Below are 24,452 nucleotides of genomic sequence, written 5' to 3' on the forward strand. Positions count from 1 at the left end.
ACTTATACTATACGAGTTTTCATAAACTGGGGGTTAGTACGTTGAAGAATAATTGTTTTAGTACTACTTATATATAAACTTGGTCCACTCATGTTTTGTTTTGTACCCCCTTTAGGATTTAGAATTGAGGTGTACAATCTCGGCGTCAAGGCACTCCCGCATTGGTATCTTCAAGTCCTCTCGGTGTATGACCTATTCATTTGTTCATACCTTTTTGTAATATTCCTTATACAATAATTTTGATTAGTTGTATACTTTGAACATGTTCCCACATTTGCATATTCATAATAGTTAAGTTCACGTGTTTTATTTTACGTTCGTTCTTTCTTCATATTTCTACATGCATGTTAATATGACTTCGTCACCCTCGAGTGTCGGCCAGTACATGCCTATCCTAATATTCAGAGGATATCGTGGTCAGGTGTGTCAAGAGGGCTTGCCAGGCCAAAACCACTGGCGATGCTGCACCACCAAATCCCACCACCACCACAAACCCAAATAGGGTTGAAACGATATTTCCAAGGGCAAAGCCCTCGAATAGCCCAAATCACTGAGAGAAATTCCAACGGTAGATCTGCACGCCAAATGTGGGCACCTAGGAAGCCGTTGCCAGGAACACCCCACATCTAACTCCACCCAGGATACAGAAACATCACAAATCTAAAAAAACGAAAAAACCTCCGAAGGGCATGACTCCATTGCATAAACCCATCGCCATCGACAACTTAACCGCAGGGCGGTGCCACCACAACATAGACGAAGAGAGCCACAAAATCGAAAGAGTGCGCCATTGAGGGAGGGTCCGACCCACCAGTCAACCAAACAAACACCAACCTAAGCTCGTAGATCTATCCCTAGATACGGGGAGGAATCTTTGTACGACAATAAATCTCGAGAATCAGTCGGAGGACTTCAACAATGTCGAAAAAAATTTGGTTGCCCACAGAAGATTGGGGGAAGAAGGTGATGGGCAACACCAAATACCAGAGAGAAAGTGATAAGGGGGGAGGGGTTGCGGAAGAACAGTGAGGGAAAATGAAAGTCACGAGAGGAGTGGATGGGGGGAGGGTTAAAGTGTTAAGGAGCGAGGAGAGGCTAGGAGAAGGGGATGCTAGAGGAAGACGTGAAGAGAAAAAACACTAGAATGTAGTTACGTAACAATGAAAAAAATACTTTAAATCAACAAAATGAAATAAATTTGTGATAAATAGTCAAAGAACGTAGAAGAAAATAGAGAAAGAGAGAGCAAGACAGCTGAGAGCAGCTGACGAGTGGCTTTGTCGGGCGGGCAGCCACGCGTGAAACGCGCACACTCAGCTCTTAACGTATGAGTAAAAGCGGGACCCACATCCGGAGATTAGCTCGCTCGGTAGTCGCACAATTACATCAACAGCACGAGGGGCCGGCACGCGCGACACGCGTGGCTACGACGGTCCGGGACATAAATAAAAGGGGGAAGAGAGGCAGCGAGTGGGACAAAGTGAGAGTCAGATTGAACTGGGATCGATTTTGAAACCCTAAAACAGAAACAAATTGGGGGCAAAATTAAAGGAGCTTCGTAATTGGCCACTCGCTCCTCCCCCTCGCGTGTGCGATCATCTTCCTTCGCAGTTGCGGATCGAAGCTTCCTCCTCCTGGTTCCTCCGTATGTAATACGGGAAGAGGTATTGTAATCTCTCTCTCTCCCCTCTCTCTTTCTCTCTCTCTCTCTCTCTACAATCTACCTCCATCTCTATACTTGTTACTGAATCAATTCAATGTTATAAATTCTTCTTTTGAGTTTGTTTTCGGTTGAATTTGTCGGTGTGCAATTTGGGATTTGAACTTGGGATTTTTCTTGCATTTGACATTAAATTAATGAAATGGGATTGAAAACTGAGGAGTTGGTATCAAGTAGTTAATTTTTAGTACAAAATTGTGTGCAGAAGTTGGCGCATTTATCTGAGTAATTTTCCAGCGTTTTGAATTCAGCTAAAAAAATTATACGTTTGAGTAGTTGGGAATTCTTTATTTGTTGAAGAGGCTTGGTTTAGTTTGGTTGCAATCCTAAGTGGACATGCACTGTTGCGCATTTTAAAGCTTGAGTAGTATTAGGGCTTGTTTGGTATTGCTGAGCTTTAAATAAAAAATGTTTCCGGTGTGATGTGAGAATATACTTATTTTTGTTGCTTCACGTTTTTAACTTTTTTTTTTCACCAAAGACTGCGAAAATAAGTTTTTTTTAAGTGTTTACCAAATACCTTTTTGAGCTCAGTTTTTTTTTATACCCACTTTTTATAAAATCACCTTAGTACCAAATCAGTACTTATTAGCATGTAAAGTTTGATTTCCCAATTCCGAGTTATTTCGGTTTTAAAGCTCATGACTTGATGGTCTATACTTTTGGGAATTTAATTGCAAGTTTAGAAATTGTACGATGAACCGGGATGTGGAACGGGCATGTGAGTTTGATCGGGTTTCGTTTGGATTGTGTGTGTATCTTGCACTTCAAAATATAGAAAGCCCTCTCTTATCTGCTGCCATGTGTAGCTGAAACTCTTTTATTTGTGTCAGCACACTATCACATATGTGGTAAAAATGAACACTATATTGCTCTTATTTAGACCATTGTAGAATGTTTCTTGACGTTTAGATGGTGGATTTTTTGTTTTCGTTTGAGTTAGTTTGAAATAGATAATTAGCATCGGAATTGGTATTAGATTGTGAAGTTGATATACATGTTTGCCAGTTTTTTTATGTTGATATACATATTTGTGGTCCTAGATGAATTTTTATGTGATAGATAAATGATAGTCCCACTTCTTATCATTTTCAAGTTTTGTTTTGTGGCATTCTGTTGAGTTCAGAACAACACCTTATGCCTCAAAGAAGGTGCCTTACCACCCTGTTCTGGTATGTTAGGTTAAATACTTCACTTTGGCGCTCTAGAATACCTCTGTGAATAGGATATGGTATCAATAAGGTTATGGCAGCTGGACTCTCGAACTACGTAAATACCTGTGTTGAACAGAAAATTCTCACACCTGTAACTGACTACGTGAATCATACACAATTCTGAATATTATTTGTTGGAACTAATAGTTAAAAACATTTTCCCAGGCACAATTGCTCTATCTGTGATAATCACCTAAACCTTTTGAAGCATCATGATTTTAACGTGTGATAGTGGTTCAATTGGCTCTTTCTTTGAAATTTCCAATCATGTATGATTAATGCGTGTTAGTTTATTATTTTTCTTCCAGCCAAAGCTTTATAATAGCATATAAGATATCATGGGAGGTGATACTGCTCCCTTATGTTGGAAGAGGAGGATGTCATCGTTGTATTCACATTGACAAGGCAATACAATCTAGTTGGAGCTGTTTGTTAATAACTTAATAGTGCTTTGAACTTCCAAAATGGTTTGTAACTCTTTTCTTACTTTAATTAGGAAAGTGAATTTTTGTTCGTTATTATTCTTCAGAGTATGTAAGTTTAATCATTATTTGATTTACCGCCAACTGTTGTCTTTTCTTTGTTTCAGATGTTTTCCGATAGCAACCAGTTAAAATTAAATAACCTCACCATGGACATTGATCTACGGCTACCTTCTGGTGAGCATGACAAAGAAGATGAAGAGCCTCATGAAATTGATAACATGTTGGAACATGAAGAAAAAGTGCACAACGGAGATATAGAGAATGGAAACATTGAGGATGTTGGAGATGAAGTACTTGCTGAAGATGGCGGGGATTTGAATTCTCCTACACCAGATATTGTAGTGTTTAAAGAGGATACAAATCTTGAGCCGCTTTTTGGTATGGAGTTTGAATCACATGGGGAAGCATACTCTTTTTATCAGGAGTATGCTCGGTCTATGGGGTTCAACACCGCAATCCAAAACAGCCGCCGTTCAAAGACATCGAGAGAATTTATTGATGCGAAATTTGCTTGTTCTAGATATGGAACCAAGCGCGAGTATGACAAGTCGTATAATAGACCACGTGCCAGACAGAACAAGCAAGACCCAGAAAATCCGACTGGTCGGCGTTCATGTTCAAAGACAGACTGCAAAGCTTCGATGCATGTGAAGAGACGACCAGATGGTAAATGGGTTATACATAATTTTGTGAAGGAGCATAACCACGAGCTTTTACCAGCCCAAGCAGTCAGTGAACAGACAAGAAAAATGTACGCTGCAATGGCTAGACAATTTGCTGAATACAAAAATGTGGTTGGTCTAAAAAGTGATTCCAAAAATCCTTTTGATAAGGGTAGGAATTTGGCATTAGAGGCAGGAGATTTGAAGATTTTGCTCGAGTTTTTCACACAGATGCAGAATATGAATTCCAACTTCTTCTATTCTATAGATCTGGGAGAAGACCAACGGCTGAAGAGTTTGTTTTGGGTTGATGCTAAAAGTAGGCATGACTACATCAATTTCAGTGATATAGTGTCTTTTGATACTACCTACATTAGGAACAAATATAAAATGCCTCTTGCTTTATTTGTTGGAGTGAATCAACACTATCAGTTCGTGCTGCTAGGATGTGCTTTGGTATCAGATGAAAGTACAGCAACTTTTTCTTGGCTAATGCAGACGTGGTTGAAAGCTATGGGTGGACAAGCTCCAAAAGTAATAATCACTGACCATGACAAGTCGATAAAATCAGTTATCGCAGAGGTCTTTCCAAGTGCTTATCATTGTTTTTCTTTGTGGCATATTTTGGGGAAGGTTTCTGAAAATCTTGGCCATGTGATTAAACAGCATGAAAATTTTATGGTGAAATTTGAAAAGTGCATCCACAGGTCATCTACAAATGAAGAGTTTGAAAAAAGATGGTGGAAAATTGTTGAGAAATTTGAACTGAAAGAGGATGAATGGACTCAGTTGTTGTATGAAGATCGAAAACAGTGGGTACCAACGTACATGAGGGAAATTTGTTTGGCTGGGATGTCTGCAGTTCAGCGATCTGAGAGTGTGAACTCCTTTTTTGACAAGTATGTGCATAAGAAGACCACTGTTCAAGAATTCCTGAAACAGTACGAAGCAATTCTACAAGATAGGTATGATGAGGAAGCCAAAGCAGATTATGATACATGGAACAAACCTCCAACATTGAGATCTCCTTCGCCCTTGGAGAAGAGCGTCTCAGGGCTGTACACACATGCAGTATTCAAGAAAATTCAAGGTGAGGTTTTAGGTGCAGTTGCTTGTCACCCTAAACGGGAAAGACAAGATGAGACAAGCATTATTTTCAACGTGGTAGATTTTGAAAAGAATCAAGATTTCATCGTAACATGGAATGAAATGAAGACGGAGGTTTCTTGTGTATGCTGCTTATTTGAATATAAAGGTTATCTTTGTAGACATGCATTGATTGTTCTCCAAATATGTGGCCTATCTGCAATCCCATCACAATATGTATTAAAACGTTGGACAAAAGATGCAAAGAGCCAGCATTTTGTGGGAGAAGAATCCGACATTGTACTATCCAGGGTGCAAAAGTTTAATGATTTATGTCAACGGGCAATGAAAGTGATTGAGGAAGGAACTCTATCTCAGGAGAGTTACAGTGTTGCATGCCGTGCACTAGAAGAAGCTTTTGGAAATTGTGTGAGTGTAAATAATTCTAGTAAGAGTCTGTTAGAAGCTAGCACATCAGTCACTCATGGCCTGCTTTGCATTGAAGATGATAACCAAAATAGAAGTATGAGCAGCAAGACAAACAAGAAAAAGAATCCGACGAAGAAAAGAAAGGTTTGTTCTTGATAGTGACTAAATCGTAATGCTCATTATAGTTTTATAACTTTTATTTAAAGGTAACATTCTAATCAAATTGCAGGTGAACTGTGAGCCGGAGGTTATGACTGTTGGTGCACAAGACGGCTTGCAACAAATGGTTTGTCTTCTTCTATTATTATTTTTAGCTTTTTTGAAAAACAAATATTTGTTTTATATCACTTGCTGATTGGTATCCTAATCTGGGATATGCATATTCATTTTGAAACAATATTATGAATCTGGTCACACAAGATTGGTGTGCCCAGGTAAATCTGGCATCGCATGTGGGAAAATTGTGTAGTAAATTAGTGAACCTCAAGTAAAATTTTCTTACACTTATTTGACCATGGCAATATTTTGTAGGAGAAATTGACCTCAAGAACAGTAACCCTTGATGGCTATTATGGTGCCCAACCGAATGTGCAAGGAATGGTATGAGACCATATCTTGTACTAATAACAAATTGTCTATGATTCTTTTTATTTATTTTATTGTTTTTCATATTTTCATCCTTTGCTTCCTTTTTGTCAGGTACAATTGAATCTAATGGCGCCTACACGGGATAACTACTATGGGAATCAACAGACCATTCAGGGGCTTGTAAGTCATAACTATTAAAATGAGTAGAAAAACACTAGCAATATCGCAAACTACATGAATATAACTTGGACCTGGTTTTAATACTTGCAGGGACAACTGAACTCTATAGCCCCAAGTCATGACGGTTATTACAGTGCTCAGCAAAGCATGCATGGGCTGGTACAGTACCCTATCATGATAACAAAAATATCCAGCCTATGACCATGTTCAAATGGTTGCATTTTATAATTTGCGGCGTTGTGCTTGCAGGGACAGATGGATTTTTTCAGAACTCCAACTGGTTTTGCTTATGGAATTCGGGTTAGTTTGCTAGACATGGTACTAATACTTTCCTAAATTATGCATTTTGCTTAGCTTAGCTTACATTTGTTTTCTCCTCGTGCCAGGATGACCCCAATGTAAGAACCACTCCATTGCATGAGGATGCATCCAGACATGCTTAAGGAACACATTGCCCAGTGTTGGTATCTTGCATGTGAAAAGGTAATTTTCCTTGGATGTCAGCTAAAGTTTAACTTGAAACACAGTGGAACTGATTAAATAATTATTCCGAAGGTAAAGGAGACCCTTTGAAGATAATCTCTATGTAAAGAAAAGTGAAATGTATCATACCTTGCGGACAGAGGGATCACGATGGACAACTTCCTCATTTGGTACCTGTAAAATAAGACGAGAGAGTAGGCTGTTGTTAACTATTTCGTATGCAGTCTTTTCGGAAGTAGGATGGAAATTTGAGAAGGGTTCATATCCTCTGTAAAGGATGTTGTATTATTGTACCTCTGATTGCTTAGCCTCAATAGGGTCAGTTGAGATCAGAGTTAACTTATCTCTAGTCAAAATTCTATTGACTGATTGCTGCTTCTGCTGCGCACAAGCTAACATAGTGAGGATGCAAGCAAAATTGCCAAGTGAAATTTTCATATTTTCACTTTCTATTTTTTGTTTTGGATGAATTGGGTGTGTTGGTGGAGAAATTTTTAGTTGTGACAGGAATATGGATGGTACAGCACGTGTTTTCATGCAAGTGGTGGAAATTTTTAATTTTTAAGTAATTAACCTTTTAACACACATAACCCACCATTTATATAGGGACACATGGTGTACCATATCGTGTGACGGTCATCCTGAAAAATCTCTCGTGTTGGTGTTTTACTTTGAAGCTTGCTTCTTTCCAAAAAGGCCTAAAGCAGATTCTCTTTCGGCTTGTGAGCCCATTCCATAAGCATTTCTTTTTACTCCAAAAATCAATGACGGTTGAGAAATGAGAGGTTTATTAGTGTCGTTCATGAGATTTAGACTTAGGGCTCTCATGAGTTTGTAAAACTTTATATCTTGGAGAAACACTTGGAAAGTCAATATTAAACTATATTGACCCAAATAGGGGAATAACACCATTTTGACTTGTTTAAGAGCTTATGAACCATACACTTTTTAGTTAAGTTTTAGCTACAAAAGCCAGAAAGCTATTATAAAAGCTTCTTAAAAAAATTATATTGTTGCAACACATGGATAATTAACAAAACTCAATTATCAATGAATAATTAAATACACGTATAAAATGGTATGAATGAATGCAATGCGGAACAATTCTCTACTCTTGTTAATCCGTATAATTAAATCAAACCAAACACAGTCATAACGATTTTTCACTGTCACCCGATTGAACTCTGGACTAAAGAACTTGAACTGGAACCCATTTTTGAAATCATCACATGTGAGTAGTGTTTCTTGAAAGCATATGCATTTTAGCGTTACGTACCAATAGAAATATAACGTTTTATTTAAAAAATAGTTACCAATGATACGAGCTGTTAGGAATTTCTTTCTCACTTCCTAGATTTAGAAGCTCCTAGAGAGCGTGATTGAAAATGAAAATACTCAAATCCTCTCTAAGTTTTAGCCAGGAGCTCATGGAAAATGCTCCAATTAAAAGATAACAAGTGGGTATTCGAATTTTGTATTCCCATTAATTGGATGTTATAAATGTTATTGTGTAAAACTTAAGGTGGCACTTGCTGCAGCAAACGAATAAATAAACACCGAAGAATTGTCCTACCTCTTGGGCAAGCCAATTTAAGGGTTATCATAACAAGTCATCCATTGTTCTCGAGGCTGTGACGTCTTACAACACTTGTATTGGCATGCATTCTCCGGCATTATTGGATCAAACAACGATATCAATGTTTTTGGTCTTCTTCTCATTCGATGACGTCGTCAATGGATTGAATGGAGGTACAAGATAAATAGTAATAAACATGAGCTAAGTTACTACTTAACCGATGGTATTTACCTTAGTTGGTCTCTATTTTTGAAAAGTTATTCTCATCCAGATAGTGGAAAGAAGAAATTGGATTATCGGGATGAGAATAACTTTTCATAAATGCAGAACTAAATACCATCGGTTAAGTATTAACCTAGCTTGTCTCTATTACTGTTTATCTTGCACTTCCATTCAGGTGCCTATCCGTTGACGCTGTCATCAACAGAGGAGAAGACTCGTTGTTTGATCCACTAACGCTGAATAATGTATGCCAAATCCAAATGTCGTAAGATGCCACAACCTCGAGAATGATGGTTGACTTGTTATGACGACCCATAAATTGGCCAGCCCAAGCGGTAGGACATTTCTTCGTTGTTTATTTATTCGTTCACTACAGCAAGTGGTGTGTGTAGGTTTGAGTTTCAACCTATGCTTATCTAGAGGAGGTGTGTGTAGGTTTGTGTTTCATGTGTTTAATGTACGTTTCATATTGTTTCATGTGTTATATATTTATACCATGTGCTTCATATGCTTTTGTGTGTTTCATGACTTTCCTATACAACTCTTGTTTCTTGTGTTTGATATGCGTTGATAAGGTTTTGCATATTGTTCCATGAGTTACATGAAATGCATATTTTATGGGTCAGCTTAGTATTTTTATTATGGGTAAAAGACTGTTTACTACTTTCATGTTTTGTGGTTTTCAACATTTAGTACATCAAGTTTTTTTCGTCTCAGATTCATACCTAAAGTGTAAATTTTGGGACAGTCTCATACATCCATTAGTCAAACTGTTAAATTTTCCGTTAATTGTGACGTGGCGCCATGACTGGGCACCACGTGTCATCCACGTTTTTTTTTTCTTTTCTTCTTTCTTCTGCAATTTTTTTTTTCTTCCTCCTTCTCCTTCTTCCTTCCTCCTTCCCCTTCTTCCTTCCCCTTCTTCTCCTTCTTCCTTCTTCTTCCTTCTCCTTCTCCTTCTTCTTCTTCTTCTTCCTCCGAATCTGGGGAAGTTTTTTTTTTCCTTCTTTCTTCTTCTTCCTCCTTTTTCCTCCTTTTTCTTTCTTCTTCTTCTTCTTCTTCTTCCTCCGATTGCAACCTTTTTTTTATTTTTTTTCTTCCTCCTTCTTCCTTCTTCTTCTTCCTCTTCCTTTTTCTTCTTCCTTCTTCTTCTTCTTCTTCTTCTTCTTCTTCCTCAAATCTGGGGAAGATGAAGGTTTTTTTTTTTTTTGAGGAAGATGAAGAAGAAGGAAGAAGGAAGAAGGAGAAGAAGGGGAAGGAAGAAGGAGGAAGGAAGAAGGAGAAGAAGAAGGAGGAAGAAGGAGGAAGAAGGAGTAGAAGAAGAAGGAAGAAGGAGGAAGAAGAAGAAGGAAGAAAAAAAGAAGAAGAAGTTGCAGTCGGAGGAAGAAGAAGAAGAAGAAGAAGGAAGAAGAAGGAGGAAGAAGAAGAAAGAAGAAAGAAGAAAAAAAAAAAACCTTCATCTTCCCCAGATTCGGAGGAAGAAGAAGGAAGAAGAAGAAGAAGGAAGAAGAAGGAGGAAGGAAGAAGGAGAAGAAGGAGAAGAAGGAGAAAGAAAAAAAAAACCTTCATCTTCCCCAGATTCGGAGGAAGAAGAAGAAGGAAGAAGAGGGAAGAAGGAGAAGAAGGGGAAGGAAGAAGGAGGAAGGAAGAAGGAGAAGGAGGAAGAAAAAAAAAAAAAAGAAGTTGCAGTCGGAGGAAGAAGAAGAAGAAGAAAGAGGAAGAAGGAGGAAGAAGAAGAAAGAAGAAAAAAGAAAAAAAAAATCCCCAGATTCGAAGGAAGAAGAAGAAGGAGAAGTAGAAGGAAGAAGAAGGAAGAAGGAGAAGAAGGGGAAGGAAGAAGGAGAAGGAGGAAGAAAAAAAAAGTTGCAGAAGAAGGAAGAAGAAGGAAGAAGAAGAAAAAAGAAAAAAGAAAAAAAAACGTGGATGACATGTAGCGCCCAATCATGGCACCACGTCACAATTAACGGCAGATTTAACAGTTTGACTAACGAATGTATGAGACTGTCCCAAAATTTACACTTTAGGTATGAATCTGAGACGAAAAAAACTTGATGTACTAAATGTTGAAAACCACAAAACATGATGGTAGTAAACAGTCTTTTATCCTTTCATTATTTATCAGAATCTAAATATTTTTAGGTTAAAATGTTCACATAAATAAATTAGGATAACTTTTTTACCGTTCGATAGAAAAAGAGTCATTGGGCTCGTTTTGGGTGGCCGACAACGATGTCAGCGTGAGCCCCACCCGCTGTTAGTGTTTCTGCACGTTGTGCACGTCTGTCCTATGAGCTCTCCAATTTTGTGGTCGCGTCCACGTGCGTTTCAACCTAGGCCAAAATCTTGGCTGGCCGGTATTTGCTCCAAAAACTATTTCACTCAAAACTTATTTTAGGTCCAATTGTTTTACAAGGTTTGGGGAGAGGTTTATCTTTAAATGAACTATTGGAGTTGGTCTGATGAGTTTATGTTTAACTGAAGCATTACAATAATTTGGTAGAATTTAAACTACGTGAGTACCAAGTAACATACTTATGATAAATCATCTATTTATTCCATATATTTGGATGACTAAACGATTTCGGATTTAAATGATTTTTTATAGACATGATCTTCAAATGAAAATAAAAAAATTGAACGGTTTTGATTATATAATTTATAGGGTAAATTACACAAAATTACCTCAACTATGGGTCGAACGACACTATCATACCACATCTTTTAAAAATGACTATGTCATAGCTCATCTTACAAATTTGTTCTAATGTCAGACCTCTGTCAGTTTTTCTGTTAATTTCTCTGTTAAATACTGACGTGACTAGAGGTGGGGCCCACTCACTAATCCAACTGGATTAAAAATAATTAAATATTAAAAAATTAAAAATTAAAATATTTTTTTATATAAAATTGTGGAATCCACCTCTACAAACCCTTCCCCACCCGTCCCCCAAACCTTCCTCCACCATCCTCTCTTTCTGGGCAACCTGCAATCTATCTCCCCCAACCTTCATTCACCACCAAAACTAGAACCCACTTCCCCACCGCCGCCCTCACCTGCTAATCACCCTCTTCGATGCTAAGGAGGCCGACGATGGCTTCACCCGCAACTCCTTGAGCTGGTCCCTGTTCATGTGCAATACCCTATCCGTCTGCATCCTTCAGAACCAAGCTGATCCTTGTTCATATGCAGCATCGTCCGCCTCGGCGGAGTTGTTGGTGGCGCACAACCCATTGGACCCGGTTACCGGACAGAGCGATGCTTTGGTGGGTCCTTGGTGGATAACTGAGGAGGCGCCGAGGATGACACATTTGTCTAAGGTAGAGCTGAAATCGGCCCTCGACCTAAGCAAAATTTTGTAGTCGATGCCAAGCTCGCCGTTAGGAAGCTCGATCCGGCGAGTGGTGGGTGACACCAAATTGGTCGAGACTTCGCCGATCTTGTTGAAAATGAAGGAGGAGGGAGTCGGGAAGGCGATCGTAGTGGTCGTTGTCGATGGAGGAGTAGGATTCCGAGAAGATTGAAGGTTGCAGGTTGTACGAGAAGATTGAAGGTTGCAGGTTATAGAGAGGGATTTTAAAGAGGGGATGAGGGAAGAAATTATGGTAGGAGGAGAAATATCCACATGGATTAGGCTTGTAGGGATTTTAGAGAGAGAGTGGGGGATGGGGGAAGAAATTGCAGATTACAGGTTGCCCAGAGAGAGAGGAGAAAGAAAGAGAGAGGAGAGAAAGTGTAGTGGAGGAAGGTTGGATGGATGGGTGGGGAAGGGTTTGTAAAGGTGGATCTCACAATTTTATATGAAAAATAATTTTAATTTTTTAATATTTAATTATTTTTTAATCCAGTTGGATTAGTGAGTGGGCCCCGCCTCTAGCCACGTTAACATTTAAAAGATAAATTAATAGAAAAACTGACGGAGGTCCGACATTAGAACAAATTCGTGAGATGAGGTATGATATTGTCATTTTTAAAATTGAGGTATGATAGTGTCATTCGACCTATAATTGAGATAGTTTTGTGTAATTTATAGTGTTATTCGCCCACCAATTTTTACTTTTCACACACCCTTCTTAATATTTGACCATTGAATCGAATTAATTGAAAAGATCAATAGTAAAAATTTAACAAAAATGTATGAGAGATAAAAATGAATTGTTCAATAACATTATCCATCAAAAGTTTTGGAGGCTAAATTATACCCGATTACCCGTGCACTTGAACCCGGCCTACTACCAGACTTGAAAGTTGAACCCCTCTCTCCGAGTCCGAGCGTGGTGGTAGAGTGAATACTGACTTGCGCAGGTGCAAGCACTTCCCTCTTCGTTTACGTGAGCTTGATTTCTCGTCATTCTGCTTGGACTCACGACCTGTTTGGTTCCTGGGAAAATTGAGTAAAACAGAAAGAAAAAGCTCTAGTCTTGCAATTTCTCATAATAATAGTGGAGATGTTTTAGTTGCTGCTGCTGAGTTCCCAAAACAAATGGGTAATCACCAATTTCCTTCCTCTTTTTTCACTTTTCTTTTTTCAGCTTATTTTTCTTCTTGCATCCTACAAGATTAGTTAGCAAAGAGAACATTTCACTTTGAAATTTTTGAAATTTGTATAATTTTTTTTTACAATTTTTCGTATTTATTCTTAATTTTGAAGCTTTTATTATTGATTTTTTGGTATCAGGTAATTCAGTGAAATGAGCTTTTGTGTTGTGTAAGCTTTGTCTGATTCTATGGAGATAGATCTTGAACTGCCCTCATGTGAGCAGGACAAGTTAGACATTAGGGCAGATAAGGATGTTAACATTGTAGATGTCACTGATGAGATAAATGTTGAGGAGGAGCGTGTTAGTTACCCGATAATGAGCGGTCGTGTTAAGGAAGTTGATGGATTGAATGCAGAACAAGGTATTGGGTCGGATAAAGATGTTGACATTGTAGATATTTCCTATGAGGTAAATGTTGAGGAGGAGCATGTTGGTTCTCCAACAACAAGCTATCATGTTAAGGAAGTTGATGGGTTGAATGCAGAACAAAGTGTAGGGTTGGATAAAGATGTTGACATTTTAGATGTTGCGGATGAGATAAATGTTGTGGAGGAGAGTGTTAGTGCTCTGACAACGAGTGAACATGTTAGGGGAGCTGATGGGTTGAGTGCAGAAGAAAGTGTTAGGTCAGGTAAACATGTTAATGGTGTAGATGTCCCATATGAGATAAATGTTGAGGCGAATGTTAGTTCTCCGACAACGAATGATCATGTTAAGGAAGTTTATGGGTTGAATGCAGAACGACGTGTTGGGTCAGATAGAGATGTTGACATTGTAGACGTCAATGATGAGATAAATGTTGATGAGGAGCATGTTAGTTCTCTGACGAGTGACTGTGTTAAGGAAGAGGATGGATTCAATGCAGACCAAAGTTTTGGGTCAGATAAAGATGTTGACATTGTAGATATCACAGATGAGGTAAATGTTGAGGAGGAGCATGTTACTTCTCCGATAACAAGTGATCATGTTATGGAAGTTGATGGGTTGAATGCAGAACAAAGTGTTTTTAGTTTGAATGATCAAAATGATCTGAACAATGTCGGGGTAGATTCCCTTGATAAGGGGAAGGGGGTAGTTGAGGAGCCCGAAAATGGTTTGGAGTTTGAGTCTAAGGAAGAAGCTTACTCTTACTACAGGGAGTATGCCCGGTCTGTGGGATTTGGCATCACAATTAAAGCCAGTCGGCGCTCAAAAAAATCTGGAAAGTTTATTGACATAAAAATTGCATGCTCTAGATTTGGAAGCAAGCGTGAGTTGGGAACAACTGTCAATCCAAGAACATGCATCACAAAGACGGACTGCAAAGCTAGCTTGCATATAAAGAGGAAAGAGAGTGAAAAATGGGTAGTACATAGTTTTGTAAAGGAGCACAACCATGAGATTTGCCCAGATGATTTCATTTATGCTATCAGCGGAAGGAACAAGAAACCTGCTATCGTTGTTCCTCAGAAGACGGGTCTGCAGTTGGCTTTAGATGAGGAAGATGTAAGAGTAATGTTTGAACATTTTATGTCTATGCAGGATGAGGATCCCAACTTCTTCTATGCAATAGATTTTGACCATGAGAAACGATTGAGAAGTGTGTTTTGGGTTGATTCAAAATGTAAGCGTGATTATAGCAGTTTCTGCGACGCAGTCTTCTTTGACACTTACTATGTTAGAAACAATTATAAAATTCCTTTTGTTCCTATTGTTGGAGTTAATCATCACTTTCAGTACATTTTGCTTGGATGTGCATTGATTGGAGAAGAGACTACATCGGCTTTCGTTTGGTTAATGCGGACGTGGCTTAAAGCAGTGGGTGGCCAAGCTCCAGTAGTGGTTATCACCGATCAAGACAAATTCCTGAAAGAAGCTGTAGAAGATGCGTTTACTGATGCACGCCATTGTTTTTGCTTATGGCATGTATTGACCAGGATTCCTGGAAATTTGGGTTCCATAAATGAGAAAGAAACATTTATCGAAAAATTCAGCAAATGCATTTACCGGTCTTGGACAGTTGAGCAATTTGAAAAGGAATGGTCGAAACTGGTTGATAGATTTGAACTAAGAGAAAATGAGTGGGTTCATTCATTGTATGAAGATCGTAAAAAGTGGGCCCCAACTTATATGCAGGATTCGTTTTTAGCTGGAATGTCAACAAGGGAGCGATCTGGAAGTATAACTTCATTCTTTGATAGGTACATTTCTCAAGAAGCTACATTTAAGGATTTTATTGAGCAGTACAAAGCATTTTGTAAAGATAGTTATGACATGGAAGCTGGCGCTTCTCTCGAAACACAGGATAAACAACCTGGATTAAGATCCTTCTCGCCGTTTGAGAAACAAATGTCAACTATCTATACAGATGCTGTATTTAAAAAATTTGAGGACGAGGTTTTTGGACTAGCTTCTTGTCATTTGAAGAAAGAAGGTGAAAATGAAGCATCTGTAATCTTCCGGGTCACAGATTTGGAAGAACGCCAGAATTTCATCGTGTCTTGGAATGAAGCAGACCAAAAAGTATGTTGTTTATGTCATTCATTTGAATGCAGAGGTTTTCTCTGTAGGCATGCAATTCTGGTCCTCCAGGTGTCTGGTGTTTACACAATCCCATCCCATTATATTTTGAAGCGTTGGACTAAAGATGCAAAAGTTAGGCATACTGTTAGCGATGGATCGAAGAGGCTTAACTGCAGGGTGCAGCATTTCAATGATCTATGTAAATTAGCTGTTAAGTTGGGTGAAGAGGGGTCTTTATCTCCGGACGCTTACCACATTGCACTTCAGGCATTAGAAACAGTTATGAAACATTGTGTCGATGTGAATAATTCTGTAAGAAGTGTTTTGGAACCCGTGTCAGCTAATCATGGTTTTATTGACGTTGAAGTAGTGGATCCCAGCTGCAGTGTAGCCAAGTTGTCGAAGAAAAAGAAAACATACAAAAAAAGAAAGGTTAGTTAAGGCTTGATCTTTGGCATGTAGATCTTGCTACAACTTGTTTTGGGTCATCCTAATTGATGTGTGCCTAAAGTCGATTTTACATGTACTGTAGGTGCAAACTGAACTGGATGGCACTGCTATCAGGTTGCAAGACAGCTGCCAGCAGATGGTTTGTCTCACGATCTTTTTTGTTCCGAAATTCTCTCGCTCATCGATTCTTTGTTTTCAACTTTAATATATTATGATTCACCTCACTATGGTTTTTAAATGTAGGAACTGATGAAGTCCAGAGCACATAAGCTTGATAATTGTTACGTCCCTCAGCAAGAATCTGAACGGGTAATATGAAACAGCTATGTTATCCCAGAATAATGCAATAAGAGTTTGTTGGTATGTAACCTTACAGTATTTTCATCCAGTGGTTAAGTTATATCCAGGGTTGTTTTATACTTATATCAGGGACAGTTGAACTCAATTTCTCCTATCCATGAGGGTTGTTACGACAACCAACGGGTCACCCAGGTACGACCCAAACCTTTATTTATTCTGACCTTGATTTTTCATATTGATTCAGGAATCAGAATGCAAACATTTTCTTTCGATTTCATTCAGGGACAGGTTCATTCGTTACCAACACATACTCGTCACTTAGGGACCCAACAGAGCCTGCAAGGAATGGTACTGGATTTTTCGTACATGGCATTCTATCAAGCAGTACGATTCATCAAATCCAAATACTAAAATTGCAGTGTGTTGTTTTTGGCTTTTTTTAGTTGCAGCTACAACCTAGTCCCAGAGCACCGATTGTGCATGGCTGTTATGAGATTCGGGGCAATCCCGAAGATATGGTGGGCATTTGAATAGCCTATTTGGACTTCTGTTTCCTATTTGACATTGGATTTTCTTTGCACGAACTTAATGCTCTTTGGCTGCAGGAACAGTCTGTAGGCTCCTCGCGCAAGCATCGACGTGATAAGCACCCACCAAAATAGCTGAGAGACAATGCCCATCCATTGAGATGAAGAGACTATCGTCCAGTTGTAAATTCAGCCTCATGCCTGTAAACGAGGATTGAAAATGATGAACTCATATATCCACGTTTTTTCGGTACGTAGTGATAAACCAAATCCCATTCCATCTCCGTTTGCTAATGCACAATCACAATCCAATTCCAACATGGAATCCTCAGACGACATGCCTACTCCAGAACAAGTTTCATCCTGACTTAACTTCTATTTAGTCCACGTTCTGTTTAGATTGTAATCCTAGCTCTACGTGTGTTTGTATAGTACTCCTATAAATATCAATGAACATCGCTCACTCTGATTAAGAGTTGAGATTCTGCAAATCATATTTACTTTCACATAGATGTTTTCGTTTTGTTCTTTTACTGAACAGTTGTACAAAACGATGTCGGAAGAAACAACATAAGTTGAATTTTATGTCATGCACTCTTCAACTGCGTTTCTCTTCTCAACGAGTTCTATTTTAAGACTCGATAGGTATGATGAATCTTTTATACGAGGCTACGCCATCTCTTCATGGTTAACCCTTTCATTTCACCGCGTTGCAGTGGTCTAGACAAAGGGTGAGTGGCTATCAGTCCTATGGTTAGTCGCTCACGCGCTCATGTGAAGTCTGACCGTTGAAGTATGTGGAACCCACGATGCATCAATGGCGATCGAGGATTGCTCAGCACACGGACGGCTGACCTTAGGACGAGTATACATTCATATAAGTAAAATATGTCATGTCATTTCTCCTGCAAATTTTGTTTGAAGTTATGATACATTATGCAACAATCTTCCGCTTTCGTTGCTAACAAAATTATTGTATATGGCAATAGAAGACGAATGCTTTTCCGTCAAAAATATGCCGAGCTTGTAGCGCTGCCCAATCATCATCAGTGTTCCTTTCGTGTATTGTTGTTCGGTATGTCAGTTTATATCGGACCTCTTCTGTAACTTGCACCACAATCCGTTCTTTGTGTGGAGTGTTGCCCCTGTAACTTGTTCCACTGAATCTGGGGATCCTTTTAGCTCGACGGTGAACTTCTGCAACAGCATAGCCAGTGCCACAGTTGACTCCATTAGAGCAAACTGGTCTCCGACGCATTTTCTTGGCCCTCCACCGAAAGGTAAGAAGGCGAAATCTGCTATAATCTGATAGTTGCAATCATAAAATCATTACATGATAGATATCATCAATGTGAGAACATGATGTAGGTGCAAAAGTGGCAGTGACTAGTAATAATAACCTCATTCGGGTACAACGCTCCAGGGCTTCGAGAAGGGTCAAAACCAGCCCATCCTTCAACGTGACTCTTCTTTTCGACTAAAAACCTCTCCGGTTCAAACTCATTAGGATTGTCCCAAAAGTATGGAGATCGATGGAGATTATATACCTGAATGGACAATGGTTTTGGAAGTTCAAAGCAAATAGCTTAGTGTTACAGCTGAGGTCCGGGCTTAGTGTTACCTTAACAAACCTTTTTACAGAACTTCATCAAGAAACAAGGAAACTTAACTTCTTATACTCACAGAAATGAAGAGATCAGTCCCAGCGGGAACCGCATAACCATCTTTTGCACCGTTGTATCCTCCTGCACGATGGACATAAGTCCGTCTTAACCTAGATATGACTTTGATAAAAAGAACAAAATGTTGTTGCCGTTCAGGGTCTTTTCTTCTGTCCTAATACCTGGTAGCTTATCTGGTTTGAGAGAACGTCTAATAAGCAAGGGGGGTTGGGGAAACAAACGAAGAGACTCTACCGCGATAAGTCTGGTGTACCTAAAAGAAGAAAAACCATATACTGAATCAATCATTCGGGTGAAAAAGAGCCAAGTTCAAGTAATCATCGTAATGTCTTAGGAGGAACGGACTCCAATTTTTTTATTGATTCGTAAGTTGGTCCGTCCTGTCCAAGCACTGAATCAATCTCTTCTTGCGCTTTCTTCATCTTGGACGGGTTCTGCAAGAAAGCAAATTAATTGCGCCTGTATCATCATCACCGGTTCTGCATAACTTTATTCTGAAACCTAACATGGCTGCAACATTCAAATTAGAAACGAATACTTGTGCAAGGAAGAAAACAGCCCACGTAAGCACAGCAGCCGTCGTTTCATGGCCAGCAATAAGCATTGTCATCAAATCATCCCTCAACTGTTGAAATCCACAGGTACCGTTTATTAGAATTATACGCAAATACTCTAAACGTTGTTGAATTATACGCAAAGTAAATTATTTTGGTCAGATTTGCTGTACCTAAAAGCATTGAAGTTTTTCAAGTATTTACCTGACGATCATCAACATCTGTTCCACGCATATCAACTAAGAAACGCAATAGGCTTGCATCCTGCAAACTTTATAGTTACAATGCCAGAATTTTAACGCTTCCGCAAAGCTCCTAATTGCAATCATTTATCTTTAGAGTTCACAAGCAAATGTGGATTGAATTATTTTTTGAGTTGGAGTTTTCCCCACCTTCAGATTTAAGTAATCCCTTTGTTGCAGTTTTTCAACATCTGTTTCCTGTCACAGAATATAATCAAAATACGGTTCTTAATACTCGAATTTTTTGTTTAACATCTGTTTCCAATAATGCTACAAACATCAATAATTTCATTCAGCTCAAGTTTCATCTAACCTCTCTGGTCTCTTTCGCATTTCTGATGAGTACATCAAGACAGTCATTTATAACCTTCAGATCACCGTAGAACTTCCGTTGCCTGGGCACTATCCACTTTGCCAGTGGAAATTTCCAATATGGGATATAAAAGGTGGACCGATGTTCAGCTTCAAAAAGAGTGCCATACACTGCCTGTAATATATTTGCACAAAAATCTGAACATGAATTCTCAGCAGCAAGTACATTAACATGAATTCTAAATCAATATCAATAATAGTTGAAGGGGAACAAGGTCATATCGTATACTAAAAAAAAGTAACGGTTCGCAATGATTAGTGAATTGTAAGATTATGTTCACTCCAGAAATTATAAGAAAACCCAATGTATGTTAAACAGAATACAAAAAATGCATGTACAACTGATATGAAAACCCAATGTTCTTCTGAAAAAGGAGATCAAGATGAGATGCATCAAATGCCCGATACAACATTACGGAATCTTTAGAATGTAAGCTCATTTTGCCAAACCTTAATTACAGGAGATTCTTTGGTAACAGAACCAAAGTCGTAGTTGAAGACACCAAGCCCGATAATATCAAGAGCCAAACTCGAAAACTCTGCTTCAAGATCCAACTCTATTGCCTTGCCACCACGCAAGCTCTCTCTTTCAAGTAGCTTCTCAAATTTTACTATTGTTCTTTCTGAACAATTTCTGAATGTCTTGACCATAGCTTCCAAGTATAAAGAATGGAACGCCGGAGCAATAACTGCAAAAACAGATTATGGCTGGTAAATCCCTATACTATGGATCACTATCAGTTACAAACTTACAATATGGACCCCATATTCTTTTCCCCAACCTGAGGTGAAAACTCTTAATATTAACTGTTACTGCTCACCTCTTCTCCTCTGCTTCCAAGTGTCAAGGTCAGCGGGTATAAGTCCCTTGCCCATAATTGGTTCTAGAATATCAGCCAGAACTCCCTATGTGCAAGTGTGCAAGCAATTGGAAAGAACAGATTAGAATAAGTAAAAATTATTTGACTCAAAACAGCTTATAAATGAAATATATACATTTGCACATCTTATATAAACGACTGAGATGACAAAAAGGGAATTCGAAAATAACTCAAGATTATATACCGAATGGCAAAAAGGTTAACCATGTTAGCAAATTACGCGGGAATGATGAGTTTACTTGTAAAGGAACATGATACACTAACAATGATGGCATTACAAACATGGAAAATGAAGAGAGAACCAACAATTCAAATTCTTGCAATACAAGGGGAGTCCAGAATCCAGAGCACATTATTAGGTAGTACCTTATCATAACTAAATGCATTTTCTCGAAGAATATGCCTCGCAACAATTGGATCTGATACAACAACAAAAGCTTTTGGTCCAAATGCAAGCTTGTACACAGAGCCATGCTGCCAAGACAAACAAAATTTGTAAAACGGAAAAACATTCAATGAAAAATGGAACTCAGAAAGCCAATGTAACAGAGTCCCCAGTCCCCGCAGCTGCGAAACTGTGATTTCTATCTGTATATACCATCAAATTTTAAAGGGAGTTTTAATGAAACACTCTCGATACTGTTCACTTTTAACGAAAAATCACATTTTTACCTTTCCTGATACTATTCACTACACCTTTATTTGTCATTTTTCATTAAAAACTAAAGTTCTTTTTGAACTTTTCGTTAGTTTTCCTAATTTTAAATCTAAACAAGCAAATGAACAATTGATGACAGGGTAAACAATTCAAATAAAGCAGATGCATACCTCTATAAACCAATCATACAGTGAAAAGAAGAGAGGCCGATCAAACAAATCGGTGACTGCACCTTCAGCTGTGGGCATGGACCCAATTTTCCCACCACTTAAAAAATTGGTAAGGAGGTTGCTTGCATTGTCCAGTAAATTTCTCTTCGTTTTTGGTTCCTCGGTACTGGTCGATTGGCACCTACGTTTACCAAATTCACATCATATTATCTAATTTTAGAGTGAATTGAAAGTTCAAATCCACATCATATCCTCTCTCAAGAAACTAAAGCATTCAACTTTAAAAGAAACATCATCTTATCTAAGAAACCCAGAAGCTAAAAAATGTTTATCTGATAAAATGATTACATGGGTATCTTTTAATTGCTGCTTTCTCCATTCTCCACCAAGTTTTAGTCACCCAACTGACCAAAAGTGCAAAAAATCAAAGGAAAAAAAAACTCAGTAAAACAGTAAAAGAAAGAGAGATACCTGAGAGGACAGTGCCTGGGCTTGGAATTGAGAAGATGGGTGGTAGTTGAAGAGTGAAAGTAACCCAATTCACCTCTCCGGAAGTTGAGATTAATGAGAGTTGGAGGAGAAGGATGCAACAGAGAAGAACCAGCCATGGCCGTTAGGCAAATAGTTAGGTAGCAGTTCTTCAGTTGGAGAAGTGGGATTTAGCTGGGGATATTAGTACTTGGGATATTTTTGTACATACACAACACTGAAATGTAGGAAGCATGACATGATTTGAGAAGTGGAGGTGTACGGATTTAGTAAAAAATGGAAGTTGTGGGTGCTTTGGGTGGTTGGTTTTTGTCACCCTCTCTTGCCTGCCCACTAAAATCAGGGAAGGACTTTTATCCAGAGCCTGACTAAACAAAATGTACAAAATTCATGAGTCAACAAATAAATGGTTTTCTGCTTCTTGTCCACTTTCTCCATGCTTAGGTGGAGATAAGTTTTGATAAAACTGCCTAATTTCTTCGACTCTTAGAGATCGAATGAGATCAAAATAAAAGAAAATTATATCTCATAATGACAATTAGGACATTGAGCACTCTGCACATATTCTTAAATCTTTTGAGTAACAACTTATATAATGTATAGGCCTAAACATAACTCAGAAGCCCAAGGGTTTTGGAGCCTTGGCCTAGGAGGCTTTTAATTGCAAGCATCAATTTATTCCACAAGGAGGTATTTCTGAAAAATTGTGCATGGCTACGTCGGTGTTTGATTAATTTTTTACTATTGATACATGTGAGTCCTACAATAAGACTCATACGCGCAACAATTATGAATTAATTATATATTTACAAAAAAATAACGAAAGTTTCATAAGGGAATCGAAGCAGGCTACCATGAGACAAAAGATCTTTCTAAAGAGATTCTATTCCGAAACTATTATATGTCCAAGGTCCAATCTTGAAATAATTTCAGAGGTTTTCCTTAACTTTGTCCTTGTCAACAAACAATTCGAAACGCCTCGACTTTTTTAGAATAGGTTCAAGTCAAATAGCAATGATTCGAAACACTTCTTTATTTAATACACTATTTCGGAAACCCAAGGACTCAATCGTATGGATATGTAAAATACAGGATTTCCAATCCTAACCGGTAAAGGGGGTTGAACAACCATACATGCATCATTTTGCATTACATACGGCTTTATAATGGAATTTGTTTTTACCTTACTTAAATATCAAATAAATTAAAGGATAAATTATGTTTTCATCCCTCATTTCCCCTTCTCATTAATTGAAACCTTATTCATTTTTTATCAAGGTCCTTGACTTTCTTAATGTCATTATTTGAATATTAAATTATTTACAAGTCATTATATGTCAATTTAAAAATGAAAAATTATTAATCACCTTCATATGTACCCATATTTTTAATTTAATTTTTATCAATATTTATGAACATACCCATGCTAATTTCGCATAGTCTTGAATTTTAATATGTACCCATATTTTTAATTTAATTTGTACCGATATTTATGAACGAACCCATGCTAATTATATGTTGTTATTTTATGCTTTAAAATATATCAATAGTAATTACTTGCACTATATTAATAATTACTTTATTATTGATTTTTAAGTAATTGTTATATTCGTAACAATATTATTTGGATTTGTTTAAATTTCATAATTTGTGGGTACAATTTTTTTTTTTTAGCTAGAACTATGAGAAGAACACATTACTCCATTATTGATTTTTAAGTAATTATTATATTTGTAACAATATTATTTGGATTTGTTTAAATTTCATAATTTGTGGGATATTGAATGCATAAATGCATGAGTTAAATCCCTTAAATGATGCTAAGAACCTTGATCAAACTATTCAAACAAATAAGGTTTCATTCTAACAACTAGGTTGATTATGGACAAGAACTAAAATGACCCTAAATTAAATATAGGGTATATCAGACTCGGGTTGGTGAATGACCAAATAAATTAAATATACTTGTTGACCATTGATCAACTGATCGGATTAACCAACCAAAATTAGCTTCAGTCATTATATGTTGAACAGAAGCAAAGGCTTTCGTAACGGTCGGACGATAATAAAAAGTCGTAGCAAACCCGATAGCTACTTGTACTAAAAAACAAGTAAGCATAATTCCCCCTAGACAAAAAAAAAATGAAAACTACAAATATCAATTTTTTACGAACGGGATCGTGAATCTTTATTAATTCGACACAAGAAAGGGTTGGGTAAAATTCCATTTCTTGTGTCAAGGATTAGGAGACGAACAACCTTCCCTAAAATCCTTTGTTCCTCTCATTTATACTTTGGTTTCTATTCTCCGCTTATTTATCTTTGTTAATTTTGATTATAGTCAAATATAAAACTATTGATTCATTCTATATCATACTGTTTCAATTTTGATTGAAAAAAAACAAATAAATAAAGAAGAGTTAAGTAAAATTGTCGCCTTC

The 24,452-nt window shown here is 37.9% G+C and overlaps 3 protein-coding genes and 1 pseudogene across 7 annotated transcripts; 2 read left to right on the plus strand and 2 right to left on the minus strand.

Annotated features, from left to right (window-relative positions):
* Nucleotides 1-1,181: 1,181 nt before the first annotated feature.
* Nucleotides 1,182-7,299, plus strand: LOC103432154 (protein FAR-RED ELONGATED HYPOCOTYL 3-like). Of its 3 annotated transcripts, none has more exons than XM_008370320.4 (10): nucleotides 1,233-1,664; nucleotides 3,243-3,401; nucleotides 3,524-5,740; nucleotides 5,826-5,882; nucleotides 6,128-6,196; nucleotides 6,296-6,364; nucleotides 6,455-6,523; nucleotides 6,614-6,664; nucleotides 6,751-6,847; nucleotides 6,920-7,299. In XM_008370320.4, the coding sequence occupies exons 2-9, from the start codon at nucleotides 3,399-3,401 to the stop codon at nucleotides 6,805-6,807; spliced, it is 2,592 nt and encodes an 863-aa protein (XP_008368542.3). In that variant the 5' UTR covers nucleotides 1,233-1,664; nucleotides 3,243-3,398; the 3' UTR covers nucleotides 6,808-6,847; nucleotides 6,920-7,299. The 3 variants fall into 3 exon arrangements, with proteins under 3 accessions (XP_017186910.3, XP_008368542.3, XP_070672785.1); XM_070816684.1 differs by having other exon boundaries at nucleotides 6,620-6,664; XM_017331421.3 differs by lacking the exon at nucleotides 3,243-3,401 and having other exon boundaries at nucleotides 1,182-1,664.
* Nucleotides 7,300-11,618: 4,319 nt separating this feature from the next.
* On the minus strand, nucleotides 11,619-12,328 carry LOC139193359 (F-box protein At4g18380-like; annotated as a pseudogene).
* Nucleotides 12,329-12,836: 508 nt separating this feature from the next.
* On the plus strand, nucleotides 12,837-17,454 carry LOC103405119 (protein FAR1-RELATED SEQUENCE 2). Of its 2 annotated transcripts, none has more exons than XM_008344082.4 (8): nucleotides 12,837-13,130; nucleotides 13,322-16,118; nucleotides 16,219-16,275; nucleotides 16,380-16,445; nucleotides 16,566-16,628; nucleotides 16,719-16,784; nucleotides 16,880-16,954; nucleotides 17,042-17,454. In XM_008344082.4, exons 2-8 carry the CDS (start codon nucleotides 13,371-13,373, stop codon nucleotides 17,096-17,098), a joined length of 3,132 nt encoding a protein of 1,043 aa, XP_008342304.3. In that variant the 5' UTR covers nucleotides 12,837-13,130; nucleotides 13,322-13,370; the 3' UTR covers nucleotides 17,099-17,454. The 2 variants fall into 2 exon arrangements, with proteins under 2 accessions (XP_008342304.3, XP_008342305.3); XM_008344083.4 differs by having other exon boundaries at nucleotides 17,048-17,454.
* A 387-nt stretch (nucleotides 17,455-17,841) lies between these two features.
* On the minus strand, nucleotides 17,842-22,386 carry LOC103405120 (cytochrome P450 97B2, chloroplastic). Of its 2 annotated transcripts, none has more exons than XM_008344085.4 (14): nucleotides 21,994-22,386; nucleotides 21,523-21,703; nucleotides 21,061-21,168; nucleotides 20,635-20,719; nucleotides 20,264-20,502; nucleotides 19,755-19,928; nucleotides 19,592-19,639; nucleotides 19,404-19,463; nucleotides 19,184-19,270; nucleotides 18,991-19,079; nucleotides 18,807-18,898; nucleotides 18,647-18,708; nucleotides 18,364-18,510; nucleotides 17,842-18,268 (listed from the first exon to the last, which is right to left on the minus strand). In XM_008344085.4, exons 1-14 carry the CDS (start codon nucleotides 22,128-22,130, stop codon nucleotides 18,044-18,046), a joined length of 1,734 nt encoding a protein of 577 aa, XP_008342307.3. In that variant the 5' UTR covers nucleotides 22,131-22,386; the 3' UTR covers nucleotides 17,842-18,043. The 2 variants fall into 2 exon arrangements, with proteins under 2 accessions (XP_008342307.3, XP_070673664.1); XM_070817563.1 differs by having other exon boundaries at nucleotides 21,871-22,067.
* Between the last annotated feature and the right edge of the window lie 2,066 nt (nucleotides 22,387-24,452).

This window comes from Malus domestica, chromosome 17, assembly GCF_042453785.1.
Source record: "Malus domestica chromosome 17, GDT2T_hap1".
In the NCBI taxonomy this organism is placed as follows: Eukaryota; Viridiplantae; Streptophyta; class Magnoliopsida; order Rosales; family Rosaceae; genus Malus; species Malus domestica.